General features: G+C 45.8%; 1 protein-coding gene across 1 annotated transcript; it reads left to right on the top strand.

Annotated features, from left to right (window-relative positions):
- Positions 1-6,567: 6,567 nt before the first annotated feature.
- PROX2 (prospero homeobox 2) lies at positions 6,568-15,454 on the top strand. The gene is made up of 5 exons (XM_522907.7): positions 6,568-7,962; positions 9,295-9,306; positions 11,977-12,078; positions 13,494-13,688; positions 15,188-15,454. Exons 1-5 carry the CDS (start codon positions 6,664-6,666, stop codon positions 15,356-15,358), a joined length of 1,779 nt encoding a protein of 592 aa, XP_522907.2. The 5' UTR covers positions 6,568-6,663; the 3' UTR covers positions 15,359-15,454.
- Positions 15,455-15,695: the final 241 nt, after the last annotated feature.

Raw genomic sequence — 15,695 nt, 5'->3', positions numbered from 1 at the left:
ATTACCCATAAACAACATTTTGATGTATTTATTTCTCTATAATGTATGGGCGTGTGTGTGTGTGTGTGTGTGTGTGTGTGTGTGTGTTTTGAGGCAGGCTTTCACTCTGTTGCCCAGGCTAGAGTGCAGTGGCGCAATCAGAGCTCACTGCAGCCTCAATTTCTTGGTCTCAGTGATCCTCCTGCCTCAGCCTCCCTAGCAGCTGAGACTACTGGCACAAGCCACCACAATGCCCAGCTGATTTTTTTTTGGAGAGACAGGGTTTCGCCATGTTGCCTGGGCTACTCTCAAACTCCTGAGCTCAAGCGATCCTCCCACCTTAGCCTCCCAAAGTGCTAGGATTACAGGCATGAGCCACCATACCTGGCCTCATATTTTTCTTTGTATTTTTAATATCTAATTTTCTCTTACCCCCCCACTCCAGTTTTATAAAATAATGTTACATAAACTTTACTTAAACACTATTTTTCAAAACGGTTGCATAATATGGCATCATGTAGATTATACCATACCTTAACTAGTGCCTCCTCTTATTAATAATACTTGGATGGCCATCTTTGACATAAATTTATGAGTCTAGCCATCATTTTCTTGGCTTAACTTCATAGACATAGACTCACTGATTCAAATGGTATAAACATTTTTAAGTTTCTTAATATACAATCCATGAATATTTCCAAAAAAATATATGAAAACTGAGCAAGATTACTGAGAATCCAAGAAATACACATAATGAGGTAACATTGTCACCTACCATAATGGCAAAGATTTAAAAGACAATGCCCAGTGTTGATAAAGATAAGGAGATGTATGTTCTTTTATAGATACATTGGTAGGAGCACAAATTGGCTATTTAAAAGTATATATATACAAGTAACACACGAATATATTCTTGTAAAAATTCAATTAATATAGAAATACACAGAGTAAAAGTTGAGGTCAGGCATGGTGGCTCACGCTTGTAATCCCAGCACTTTGGGAGGCCAAGGTGGGCGGATCACCTGAGGTCGGGAGTTAGAGACCAGCCTGACCACCATGCAGAAACCCTGTCTCTACTAAAAATACAAAATTAGCCGGGTGTGGTGGTGCATGCTTGTAATCCCAGCTACTTGGGAGGCTAAGGCAGGAGAATCACTTGAACGTGGGAGGCAGAGGTTGCAGTGAGCCGAGATCACGCCATTGCACTTCAGCCTGGGCAACAAGAGCTAAACTCCATCTCAAAAAAATAAAAAAGTTGAAGGTTCTGCTTCAGTCCCTCCCTCTACCCCCAATCAGTTGGTACATTTCTGGAGGACAGTTGGAAAAGAAGTAGAACAGTTTAACATAGTCTCAGCCTTTGATGCAATATTTTCACTTCTAGAAATGTAGTCCCCAAAGAAATATGTAGGAGTGTTAATCCCAATATTATTCATAATAACAATAGCTACAACTTATCAGCAATAACTAAGTGCCAGGAACTGTTCTAAAAATATAACACGTGTTAACTTATTGGATCCAGATGTGAATTCCACAATAACCATAGATATTATGGTTACGCCCATTTTACTGATGAGAAAACTGAGGTACGGAGAGGTCACAAACTTAGCTAAGTGGCTCTAGGGATTCAAGTCTAGGCAGTCTGACTTGTGGGTCTATGTTCTCCATCTCCATATTATCTTTTTTTTTTTTTTTTTTTTTTTTTTTTTTGAGACGGAGTCTCGCTGTCACCCAGGCTGGAGTGCAGTGGCGCGATCTCGGCTCACTGCAGGCTCCGCCCCACTGGGTTCACGCCATTCTCCTGCGTCAGCCTCCCGAGTAGCTGGGACTACAGGCGCCCGCTACCTCGCCCAGCTAATTTTTTGTATTTTTAGTAGAGACGGGGTTTCACTGTGTTAGCCAGGATGGTCTTGATCTCCTGACCTCGTGATCCGCCTGCCTCGGCCTCCCAAAGTGCTGGGATTACAGGTGTCAGCCACCGCGCCCGGCCTGTCTATGCTTCTATAATAGTGAAAATATAAGAAGGAATCTATCAAAGGAGAACTTGTTAAGTAAATTAGGGTACATCTATACAATGGAATATTATCAGCTTTCACAATGTTGCTGTAGATTGATATTCATCCACATGAAAGATTTAAAAATGGAGGCATAAAACTATATATCTATAATACCATTTTTTTCTATATATATATATAATTACGAGAAATTATAAACTTCTCTGTACATGGAGAAAAGAGCTTGGCAAAAATGATGAACACCAAAATTTTAACTGATTTTCTCTGGGAGTAGCATTAGAGTGTCTTTCTTTTCCTCTTAATACATTTCTATATTTGGGAAGTAAAATGATCCTACATTACTTTCATCGTCTAAGAGATGCAATAAAGCTATTTTTAAAGGATTATGACAATTGCTACCTCCATCAGTGAATATGAGAGTGCTAGTAGCTAATTTTCAAACAGAAAGCATCACTGCTTCATGCAGACTTACCCAGATAAAGGGCTGTGGGCAGCACGCCGGCCTCAGCACAGAGGTTTCCTGTTTCTCAGCAGTCCAGAGGCAGAGTTTCCATGATTGCATGGGCGTAAACATCTCTGGGTACCCAGCCACAGTGGAGTCTGGCTGGATTTCCAGTTTCTGGCCTCAAGATATTTCTGTTCATTGTTGCTTCATTAAACACACTGGTCCCATCTGTTACCCTAGTAGATCTGTCTTCTGGAGCACACAGACTACACGGAACCTCAGAAACAATACCTTGAATAACCCACAAGGGAGATTCAGCAGCTTTAGTGGTTCTATGCCCTTCTCCTCAATGACTCTATCTACCCGTCTGTCTTTCTGTCTGCATTGATTTTGTTCCACGCACAAGCCTCCATGCTAGGTGCTGGAGAGATCTGAAATAAAGTATTGTCTATTGAGGAGACAAAAATCAATATAAATGAAGTATTTATGGACAATTTATTCAATGGAGTTAGCAAACATCTGGTAACATCTGGCAGTCAGGCACTACTTGGGGACACAAAGATGGAGCTCACAGTCTAAAGGGGAAGATGCATTGATCACTTCAGAGAGGAAGTGACATTTCAGTTGGATTTTGAAAGAGGAATAAGAGTTTGTCAGTGGAAAAGTGGGAGAAGGGCTGGTCGGGCCGAGAGAATGTAAATGCAAAGACACAGAGGCTGGAAGGAGCCTGGCCTGTTCAGTGAACACAAAGTCCAGGACAGCTGGACACAGGCAATTGTTGAGGGTAGTGGCTCCAAAGGAGTTAGATGGAGACCATGTTTGTGAAGAGCTGAGACATCTGAACCTTCTAGTCCACAGGAAGCTAGCAAAGACTTTGATTCCATAGAGGGGCATAAGCAGAGCTAGCTACATTTTAGAAGATTAATACCAGTGGCAATGTCATTGGGAAAATGGAAACAATCAAAAGAAAATTTCCACCAGTTCCCATCACATTTATCCACCTGCCTGTACTGGTGTGCCTCCACTGCTCTTCCTTTTGCTGCATGGATGAACTGAGTGTTCCCCTGTCTACAGTCAATCCCTCCTTGTGTGCACTAGATCTCTTCCCCTCCTTCCTACTCAAGCACATGGCTCCAGAAATTCTCCCCCTCTTGCCTACATTAACATATTTCATCTTTCTGCAGCAACATTGTTATCAGCCTACAAATATGCTGTTATTCTGCCTATCTTGAAAAACTCTCTCTTGACCCCGTTTTCTCTTTCAGCACTGTCTCATTTCTATCCTCTTTACAAAACTCCTTGAAAGAGTTGTCAGATTCAATGTCACCTACTCCTCTTCTTGTCCTCTCCCTTAAATCCACGTCAATCAAGCTTTTTTCTCCCTGTACTCCACCAAAACTGTTGACCAAGATTCCCAGTGACTCCACATTACTAATTCAAATGGCCAATTTACTATCCCTCTGTGACTTGGCCTCTCCCTCCTCCTAGAAACATTTACTTCACTTGGTTGCCAGGACCTCGCACACCCCTAGGTTTCCCCCTGCCTCTCTGACTGCTCCTTCTCAGTTGCCTTGGTTGATGCCAGCTCATGCCCCCAGCCTCTTCATGTCCCTGTGTCCCAGGACTTGGACCTTGGCCCTCCTCCCTTCTCTGTCTACATTTACTCCCTTCATGACCTCATCCAGCCACATGCTGACCACCCTCAATTTTACATTTCTAGCCCAGATCTCCCTGACTGAACCCCAGGCTTATTTCTACAATTGCTTTCTGGTTTTTTGTTTTTTGTTTTTCGAGACGGAGTCTTGCTGTGTCACCCAGGCTGGAGTGCAGTGGTGTGATCTTGGCTCACTGCAACCTCCACCTCCTGGATTCAAACAATTCTCCTGCCTCAGCCTCCCAAGTAGCTGGGACTACAGGTGCCCGCCACCACACTCGGCTAATTTTTGTATTTTTTAAAGTAGAGACAAGGTTTCACTATGTTGGCCAGGCTGGTCTTGAACTCCTGACCTCGTGATCCACCCGCCTCTGCCTCCCAAAGTGCTGGGATAACACACATGAGCCACTGCACCCAGTCTCCAATTGCTTTCTTGACATCTTGATATTTAGATGTCTGTCTAGTACTTATATCAAATTTAACATATCCAGGGTATCGTTGTAGTGTCCCTGTTGGTTAAAATACCAATTCTGCCAGTTTAATTACTATGATTATGATTTTTTTTAGACAGAGTCTCGCTCTGTTGCCCAGGCTGGAGGGCAGTGGTGTGATCTCGGCTCACTGCAACCTCCGCCCCCCAGATTCATGCCATTCTCCTGCCTCAGCCTCCCGAGTAGCTGGGACTATAGGCGCCCGCCACCACACCTGGCTAATTTTTTGTATTTTTAGTAGAGACGGGGTTTCACCATGTTAGCCAGGATGGTGACCTGTGATCCGCCCGCCTCAGCCTCCCAAAGTGCTGGGATTACAGGCGTGAGCCACCGCGCCCGGCCCAGTTCAATGATTATTATTAGTTAGAAAGCAAGTGACGTGCTTGGAGTATAGCGTAGTTTGATGCTTTGTGGGAATAAAACAGCTTTAGGCAGTCTTTCCTGAAATAGCTCCCTCCTTCTCCCCAACCGCTCTCTCCAGTTTCCAACCCTTTGTTGTGCTTTCTCTTCACAGCAGGTATCACACACTGAAAATATATTTGTTTGTTTATTCTCTGCTTTCCCTGCTAGACTGCCTGTTCCAGGAGGGCAGACTATGCTGATCTTGCTCACTCCATGAGCCCAGAAGAAGGCCCGACACACAGCAGGTGCTCAATAAATAGTTGTTCAATAAATAGTTGAACAATGAATGCGTAATCTGATTTTTCCAAGAGTTAGGACGGCAGTGTTTTTTTTTTTTTTTCTTTTTCTTTTTCTTTTTTTTCTTAAGACAGAGTTTCACTCTGTCGCCCAGGCTGGAGTGCAATGGCACAATCTCGGCTCACTGCAACCTCTGCCTCCTGGGTTCAAGCGATTCTCCTGCCCCAGCCTCCCGAGTAGCTGGGATTACAGGCGCATGCTACCACACTCAGCTAATTTTTTGTATTTTTAGTAGAGATGGGGTTTCACCATGTTGGCCAGGCTGGTCTCAAACTCTTGACCTCAGGTGATCCACTCGCCCTGGCCTCCCAAAGTGCTGGGATGACAGGTGTGAGCTACCTTGCCCGGCCTGAATTTGCTTTTTTTTTTTGAGATGGAGTCTCACTCTGTTGCCCAGGCTGGAGTGCAATGGGGCGATCTCGGCTCACGGCAACCTCCACCTCCCAGGATCAAGTGATTCTCCTGCCTCAGCCTCCCAAGTAGCTGGGATTACAGGCGCCCGCCACCACGCCCAGGTAATTTTGTACTTTTGGTAGAGACAGGGTTTCTCCATGTTGGTTAGGCTGGTCTCGAACTCCCAACCTCAGGTGATCTGCCTGCCTCAGCCTCCCAAAGTGCTGGGATTACAGGCGTGAGCCACCGCACACTACCAAATTTGCTATTTCTAGAAGTGCCTTGGGTGATTCTGTTGCCCTTAGTCACTAGAAAAGTCACTCCGAGACAACGCTTGGTTTGACCCCAGTCTGTCACTTCTGAGCTGCATGACCATAGGGAAGTAGCTTCTTCTCTGATCTTGTTTCCTTATCTGTAGACAATAGGCATGACCATATTCTCATGGAGCTGTTATGACACATTAATTAAATTAATGGATGTAGAGTTCTTGGCATAATGCCAGTTGTTCAGGCGGCTGCCACTATGATATTATTATTATTATTATTATTATATTATTATTTTATCGTTATGCCCAAGCAGGAGAAGATTTTTCTCCCTGTAAGATCACTCTGGGAGTCTCCTCAAAGTGGGGTTCTGAGACCAGCAGCATCAGCATTACCTGGGAGCTGGTTTAAAATGGAGAATCTCTGCCCCACCCCAGATCTACTGAATTGAAATCTACACTTTAACGAGACCGCGTTGAATGTTTGCACATTCACATTTTAAAAGGACTGTTCAAAGTCACACGTACTCTTTTCTTCCTGTCTCTAATTTCAGGAGTCTGCCCAGGAGGTTCATGAGCCCTGGCATCCCAGAATCTGAATCCTTCCTCAGCGACAGTGGCTCTTCACCCTTCTAAGTGCAGAGGAGGAAGCCCAGCGCATTCTGGGTGCACTTCCAGCTGAGGAAATAAGGAGGAGGAATTCCTGAAGCCCTGAACAAGTGCCTGGGATGGATCCAAACTCCATCTTGCTTTCTCCTCAGCCCCAGATCTGCTCCCACCTAGCAGAAGCTTGTACGGAAGGCGAGAGAAGCTCATCCCATCCAGAGCTGGATAGAGACTCCCCGTTTCCCTGGAGTCAGGTCCCCAGCTCCAGCCCTACAGACCCCGAATGGTTTGGTGATGAGCACATCCAGGCGAAGAGGGCCAGAGTGGAGACCATCGTCCGAGGCATGTGTCTCTCCCCGAATCCTCTGGTGCCAGGCAATGCGCAAGCTGGGGTCAGCCCACGCTGCCCAAAGAAGGCCCGAGAGAGGAAGAGGAAGCAGAACCTTCCCACACAGCAAGGCCTCCTGATGCCAGCCCCTGCCTGGGACCAGGGCAACAGGAAGGGGGGCCCTCGTGTGAGAGAACAACTTCACCTGCTGAAGCAACAGCTAAGACATCTGCAAGAGCACATCCTACAGGCTGCCAAGCCCAGGGACACAGCTCAGGGGCCAGGAGGCTGTGGCACGGGGAAAGGCCCTCTGAGTGCAAAGCAGGGGAATGGCTGTGGGCCTCACTCCTGGGTTGTGGACGGTGACCACCAGCAAGGTACCAGCAAGGACCTCTCTGGGGCAGAAAAACACCAGGAGTCTGAGAAGCCCAGTTTCCTTCCTTCTGGAGCACCAGCTTCGCTAGAGATTCTGAGGAAAGAGCTGACCAGGGCAGTGTCCCAGGCTGTGGACTCGGTATTACAAAAGGTACTATTGGATCCACCAGGCCGCCTGACTCAGCTGGGCAGAAGCTTCCAGGGGCAGGTGCCAGAGGGTAGAAACGAGCCCTCACCTCCTGTGGGAGGGGCCTGTAAAGATCCACTTGCTTTGGTTGCCTTGCCCAGGAGGGTCCAGCTACAAGCTGGGGTCCCAGTAGGAAATTTATCACTGGCCAAGCGTCTAGATTCTCCTAGGTACCTTATCCCTCCAAGAATGATCCCCAAACCCTGTCAGGATCCCCCAGCAAACTGTCCCTTGACTGCACCTTCCCACATCCAGGAAAATCAGATTCTTAGCCAGCTACTGGGTCATGGATGCAACAATGGCCATTGGAGTAGCAGTCCTCCTCAGGACTCATCTTCCCAGAGGCACCCCTCCTCAGAGCCTGCCCTACGACCTTGGAGAACTACTAAACCGCAACCATTGGTCCTGAGCCAGCAGCAGTGTCCCTTGCCTTTCACCTCTGCCCATCTGGAAAGTCTACCCCTTCTTCCCTCGGTGAAGATGGAACAGAGAGGCCTGCATGCTGTCACGGAGGCACTGCCTTTCTCTTTGGTCCACATATCCTTTAATAGCAATTGAAGTTCTCATTGTTGGCCAGGTGCAGTGTGGCTCATGCTTGTAATCCCAGTGCTTTGGGAGGCCAAGGTGGGAGGATTACTTGAGGACAGGTGTTCAAGACTAGCCTGCACAACATAGCTAGACCCCATCTCTAAAAATAAAAAATTATCTGCACATGATGGCCCATGCCTGTAGTCCTAGCTACTCAGGAGTCTGAGGCAGGAGGATTGCTTGAGCCCGGGAGTTCGAGGTTACAGTGAGCTATGATTGCACCACTGCACTCCAGCTGGGCAACAGAGAGAGAGACAATGTCTCAATAAATAAATTAAAATATCATTGACACTGTGCAGAGAAACAAGAAAACTAAAAGTTGAAGAGGAGCTGGGGACAGATCACCCAGGGTCTTCTTAATGTTGCTCTGGGCCTTCAGCTTATAGTGGTGACCACATTCTGGAATTTAAGGACCTGGGAAGGTTCACTTAGCTTCTTCTATGACCCATCGGGTTCTGCCACTTGACTTATTCCTTTGGGTCTAAAAGGGTTTTGTTTTGAGACTCAAATAGGCTTCTGAAATACAATGAATATCCTAAGGAAGAAAGAATCCATAATTTGGTTGTCAGCCGCCCATACACTTAGGAGGAGAGGGTCAAAGGAATGACGTCATCTAAGGTATAGCCTCCCCAACCCCATAGTTCTACAAGCAAAAATCCTATATTGTATAGATAATTCCTGGGGAGCAGATGAGGAACAAGAAACTTCTGGGCCAGATGGAAAAGGAGTTTTCCTTGGGGATTAAACCCAGAGAGGTGGCTGGAAACGGCCAGAGGTCTCCAGTTTAAGGAACAACTTCCAAGGTGCAATGGAGTGCCTGGAGACTAGGGGCTGGGCATATGAAGGGAGAGGAGGCTCCCCATGAGGAGGCCTGAGTGGCCCAGGCTGATCTGCAGGGCTCTGGATCTTATTGCATCATCTTTGCAACCCTTAAGTAGACGCTACTCTCTTAATGTATTTCCCAGAGTAACCCTCGGGATATTAATAATTGTTGAGTTAGAAGAAAAAGTTCCTTGGGGAAATACTGAGATGGTTTCTTTTCTGCAGGAATTCTCAGAGCCTTTAACATGAGTAAATGGAAGCTCTAAGAGGAGAATGTACACAGCCCCAAACCCATATGACCCATAGAATAATCCACTTCTATCAAGCATCTTGCAGAACTTAAGTTCTTGAGAATATATTTTGGATGTTGCTTTTTAAGCTAGCTGTGCTCACGCTGCTGCTTCTTGTGTGCAGCTTTGAGGGGAATCTCCAGAAGCTGATGAGTCTGTGGAGTTGCATATCCAGGTGGGAACAGTCGTGTCCTTTGCCTGGCAACTGCTGTGAGGGCAGCAGGATGGGGTGGGACCAGCTCATTACCATGCCAGAACCTGCCTTTGTGTCCTAAATGCCATGAGCGCCCCCTGCCGGTCAAAAGTGTTGGAAACACCCCAAAGCTTTCCTGGAAGTTAGCGAGCAACTGTAAAACCAATGCTGAGAACACTTCACTTGCCACCACTCTTGGAGGCAGAGATTCCACCATAGACAGATTTTCTTTACAAGAAAGGCTACCTGTCTGGGCCTTTGATAACCACTAGTTGACTCTCCATTAAATTCAGACAGCTGCAAAAACACCTCAGTCTCCCAGAATTTGCTATTTGTTGAGCACCTACATGTGCCTGTTCCTGCACCCTAAATTGGGGATTGGGCTCAGAGAGCTTCTGGAGGTTTGGGGCCTATCCTAAGAAATACCTAAGCCAGGACTGGCTGCATGGGTGAAGTACTTGACTATCTTTGGAATGACTTGGGGCCCCCTAGCAGCACCCTGGCCCCTCAACTCTTCCCTCATTCCTGCTGCCTATATTCCAAGAGATTTATTCCTGTGGGCCATGAAAGCCACCTGAGAGCAAGCTGCTTTATAGCATAAAAAGAACGTTCACATTCACATGACATCCTGTGACATAGGTAGGGCAGATGTGAAGATCATGAGGGGAGCATTGACAGAACACCTTCTCGGTGGCAGGCATTGCTACCAGCACTTCACACATATGTGCCCACCACCACTTAGCTACAATTCTGAAACCCATAAAGCTTTGACAGGCCCTATGATTTTCCCCCCCTAAGAATGATGCAATCTTTTTTTTTGGTAGCAAAACCTGGCCTGCACTGATTGGAGGCTATTAATAGATTTTATCCCACTTAGTATAGTCATACGTTTTGCTGCAGAAATGTTAATGTATTGGATTATAGACTGTCTCAGCTGTGGATGTTAATTAATGTGTGGTACACACATCGTATTATCTTTATAAGCTAACAAATTCTGAAATCCAAACTCCATTTGGCTCAGCGTTTCAGATAAGGGGTTTAGACCTGTATTATCTCACCGTTCTCAAGCATCCACTCTAAGATCGGGTATCCGAGAAGCAGAGACAGAGAAGGGAGCTCACTCGTCCAAAGTCCCAAGACACACTAATGAGCAACCAGGATTTAAACCCGGGATCTGATGGCCAAGTACAAGCTTTAACCACTATACTCCACATCTTAGCAATGAGGCTCAGAGCAGTTAAGTGGCTTGCCCAAGGTCACACAGCTAATAGATGGCAAAATCAGTGTCTGAAACTGGGTCTTTGGAATCCCAATCCAGGATTCTCTCCACAGCATTTGTGGATCTGTAGGAAGGGTAAGTAGGGGCTGATGGAGCAGCAGGGAGGGGTCTCCTGTGCAGCAACTAGGTGCCTGGGCCACCTATAACCATAGTCAGTTGGTCTGGTTTCTTTCGGTTAAACAGATTCATCCTATGTGGAAGTCTTAATTGTCTTAAGCTACAGCTCTCGGATCTGAGATCCCAGGTTACTCTGTGTAATGCTTCTCACCCAGCCTAAGGACTGTCCCTAAAAATGCAAAGCGTATTTGTGTAAATCTTTTTTTCATTTCCGTCCTGCCCCAGTGCTAGGCAGTCACATCACAATTCTCCGACTCTTGTTAAAGGGGAAGGAATCTGTCTGTTCCCAGAGTGAGGTATAGTTTGGAATCTAATTTCCATATATGTGTATGGATTAAGGTTGACTGTTCACTCACTCACTCCTTCACACAACAAATATTTATTGAGCACCTACTATGTTCCTAGCACTGGGCTAGGCACAAAGATGAAAAGATAAGGTCCTCACTCTCAAGGAGCTCACAGTCTAGACGAGACAAACATGCAGTAAAAATTCCAATAAGGTCATCGCTGCAACAGTTTGTACAAAGAGTCTTCATAGCCCAGGGTAAGGAAGGCCTAATTTGGCAAGGAACGGTTTAACAGAGGTGGGAGCTTCTGAGCTGAGACCTGAAAGATGAGGGATAGTTCTGCCAGGCAAATGGAGAGTGGGTGCCACCCAACCATTCAAGCTTCTTGAGCAAGAGCAAAATATGAGCTGGTATTCAGCCTGCTTAGATGTTTGCTGGTTATAAAGACAACACTGTGAAGGCAATGATAAGAGTGACAGACAGAATGGGGACCACCTAGTTTACTCTTCTCGTTTTACAGCTGAGGAAACTGAGGCAGAGAGGGGAAGTAAATCTCTGCTTGGGGTTTTGAAATGGTTTATCTGGGATAGAACTGCCATCTCTTCCCATCCCACTTGGACACCACACACACACACACACACACACACAAAATACACCAACCTGTATTTGACATCATCTAAGACCACACACACACACACACACAATACACCAACCTGTATTTGACATCATCTATGCTACATAACTTTTCCACATCGAGATGATTTTTACATTCTGTGACTTAACTGTGCACGTGTCATCCAGCTTATTTGACCAGAGTTTCCAGAGACAGAAAAATGGAGCAAATACACAATTCCAATCAGAAAAACAAAATGAAATCAAATAGAAACCACAGGAACAAGGAATTCACTAGTTAATTGATAAACTGGCATTTTAAAGTGTTCATTTTCCTTGACACTGAGATAAATCCAGGAGGGTCTAAACCCTGGTCACTTGAAGAAGGCCAAACTAATGTTTTTCTTCACACGATATCCCAGCTCCAACCTCCTGAAGGTTTATTTTCCTGATGTTCAGGTAAAGTCACTCAACTAAATGGCAGCTTCTGCAGAACTCCCAAGAGGCAGTGTGTTTTGCCTGGTGTGAGGCAAGTCCTAGGTCATCATATGTGCACTTCAAGCTCCCCTTAGTGTTGCTGATGGAAGCAATGTCCAGTTCTGGGCTGAGACTCTACCCAAATAACCGTGAATAACTTTAGGCTAGAAGGTTGGCTGTCTAAATTCTTAAGCTACTGAGCTGTAGATAATCCCCAAAACAGAAACACATGGGCAGGAAAAGTAGAGGGAAACAGAAACACTAGTTAGTGGCCTTTTTGGCTAGTTTTCTGCCTTGGCTGGGGACACTATGAAAAATAAAATATAGGCCAGGCACAGTGGCTCATGCCTCTAATCCCAGCACTTTGGGAGGCCGAGGTGGGCAGATGATCTGAGGTCAGGAGTTCGAGACCAGCCTGACCAACATGGTAAAACCCCATCTCTACTAAAAATACAAAAACTAGCTGGCGTGGTGGCATGCGCCTGTAATCCCAGCTACTCGGAGGCTGAGGCAGGAGAATCACTTGAACCCAGGAGGTGGATGTTGCAGTGAACAGAGATCGCGCCACTGCACTCCAGCCTGGGTGACAAAGCGAGACTACATCTCAAAAAAAACACACAAAAACAAACAAACAACAAAAAATATATAGAGAGAGAGAGGGAGAGAGAGACAGAGTGTCAGACACTGTCAAATTTATGTTCAAATTGCTATAGTTCAAAACTGAGTGAAAGTACATACAGATGAAGTGTGACAATAAGGAAAATCAAACTAATTGTTGGGACCAGACCTCCCCTGTTCCCATAAAAGGTTTCTGAGGGCCTCCTTTACCTTGGGTGTTGGGTTAGGGGCTGTTAATACTTTTGGTCTACATCATTCAAGCTTTTCTTTCCCTCATATTCAGTTGGTTGGTTGATCCCTGAAGCAACCTCTGATTTTGATTTCAATTCATTCCACAATTCAAAGTTGCTAATAAACTGCTCCCTGACCTACATCTTGCCCTTCCCTTGGCCCTTTATCCAAGTGGAAGGCCCCAGGCCTGCCATGCAGTCCACCTGGGTGCAGCAAAATCTGGCACCACACTGGTCTTGACCCCTAAGTCCCACTCAAACACCACAAAAAGCTTTTCATGGGTAAAACAACCCCCATAAATCTAGCATATCAAAAAAAAAAGTTATGTTCTAATGGGCACTGTAGCTAATTTAGATTTTTCTGAGTATAACTAAATAGGCTTGGAAAATAGCGGTGGCTTCGCTTTTTTTTTTTTTTTTAAAGGAAGCCCCTGTTAATGCTGGTTAAAGCCATGTATATGAACCCCTATACTGAGCTGGAAGCAGACAGTTCTAATTCTGAGCACCTCGTGGCAAATGTCTGACTGGATGGACCTCTTGTTTGTACAGTTCAACCGCTGCATTACCTCCCAGATGATCAAGTGGTTCAGCAACTTTCGTGAGTTTTATTACATCCAAATGGAAAAATCTGCCCGGCAAGCAATTTCAGATGGTGTCACAAATCCCAAAATGCTGGTGGTTCTCCGCAATTCAGAACTTTTTCGAGCTCTCAATATGCACTACAACAAGGGAAATGACTTTGAGGTAAGACCATGTACTGGGTTCCCATGAGATCTGATGAGTGTCTTCCCTCTATGATTCGAGTTTTAGGAAAGATCCCTCTTCTGTGCCTCCTTAAGTTACTGAGAGCCAGGGCAGCCTGGGCCAATCTCTGTATCATCCACAAAGATTACAGCCTCAACAGCTTCACTTGGGCAACAGGTGGAAGCAGCAAACTGAGTCTACAGCCAGTCTTCATTCTGAAGCTTAGTGAGAGGTCTGCCAGGTGTTACACCATCTTAGACTGAATACCCTGTCATTATCAAGTTACATAACTTACTGACCTTTTTGCCTTAGTGCCAGGAGGCTCAGGACTGAATGCTGAGCTCAGTTGTGGCACCTAGTCTTGGCCTAGGTTTTCTCAACAATTTCTATGCTTTTCATGATTTGATTCTTATCTGTATTTTCCCTTGAAAATGTATCAGTGGGCCTTCCATAGCAAGTCACCTCAAATCCTTTCTGGAAATAACAATAAACAACACTCAAGCTCAGTCCCTCGGGGATCCCTATGAAGGCACACTGGTGGCACCTCAGAGGTAAAGCGTCAGTGAAAGGTGAGCCTAGGTGTCACTGGTGCACATTCCTAATCAAGAGATGCGTGTTGCCTCATGCACAGCTGACAGCTGTTAGGCTGGCATCTGATTCTGCAGGTGCCGGGTATATCTGGTCACAGATTACACTTCCCTCTTCTTGATTTCTCCCTTGACTGTGATCACAAAGAGTGGTTTATTGATACCTCCAAAAAATACAAGAACTGTGGTCATCCACTGGTTGACTGGTGAGTCAGAGTATGTTTGGAAAGCTAAGACTACCTGTGGGTAAAATTGTCCATGTCTCCCTTTCTGAGGCTCAAGGGGTCACGGCCAGTATGGGACAGGCAGCACTGCTGCATCTTTCCACATAGGGTGGTCATTTGACCTGCAGTGGCAGCAAGCCCCAAGCCAAGCTGGGTCTGGAGCTTGGCGGTGGGGCAACCCATCATTCATGGTGCCAGTCTGGGTTAGGATTCTAGAACAGCACCCCCCATCAACCAGCTCTGAAAGCAGGAGTGTAAGCTCTTCAGACCCAGCCCTAAAAGGCAGTGGAATGAGGTATGACAGTCAGAAGCTTGGGGGCACTCCTTTCCACAGTTAGTACTAGGGAAAAGAATACCGAAGTCTCTTTGAGCCACAGATTTACTTTCAGTAAGATTTTCTGACCTGCTTAGTTAAAAAGTCGCCCGTTAGCGAGATCAGCTCCTCCTACAAAGGAAGTGTCCTTAATTCACCTTCTCCCAGGGCTTTCTCATTGGAGCTGTCTTATCAAGGTTTGTGTCTGATGAGGAAGCAGAGGAGTCCTAGGGTTGCAGAATCAGGGGCCACTAGAGCAGGGATGCTCCTAGCCCACTACCCAAGAAACAGGCAGCATCCGCTAGTGAGGGCTCTGGCACCAGTGCTTCCCAACCTCACGTCTTTTCTTTCTTGTGGGTCTCTTTGGAAATGCAGGTTCCAGATTGCTTCTTGGAAATTGCCAGCTTGACGTTACAGGAGTTCTTCAGGGCTGTCTCCGCAGGGAGAGACTCAGATCCTTCCTGGAAGAAACCCATTTATAAAATTATTTCGAAACTGGACAGTGACATCCCAGAGATATTCAAATCTTCCAGCTATCCCCAGTAGCTGTTTCGGGGTTAAGATCCCACAACGTGAGGAGTGACTGGCTAGGGTTTCCTGGGTTTGTCTTAAAGGGCAATTTAGCTGTAGTCATATAAAAAGGGCACAAGGAAATCTCCTCTATCAAAACAGGTACTATTACCATTTTGATCATTTATTTCCCTTTCCAGAATCATCAGAAATTTAACTATAAAATGTACTAACTATATTGGTGTATTGGTAGTATATTGTAAAAGGAACACAAGTTTCCAATCAGAAGACTTGAAGCTCAACTCCATTGTTTCCAGGTGTTGTGACCCTGGGAACTTCCTGGTATCTCTGTATCTGTAAAATGAGGTTGTTA

Source organism: Pan troglodytes, chromosome 15, assembly GCF_028858775.2.
Source record: "Pan troglodytes isolate AG18354 chromosome 15, NHGRI_mPanTro3-v2.0_pri, whole genome shotgun sequence".
Lineage (NCBI taxonomy): Eukaryota > Metazoa > Chordata > Mammalia > Primates > Hominidae > Pan > Pan troglodytes.
This window is presented reverse-complemented; position numbering and strand designations above follow the sequence as displayed.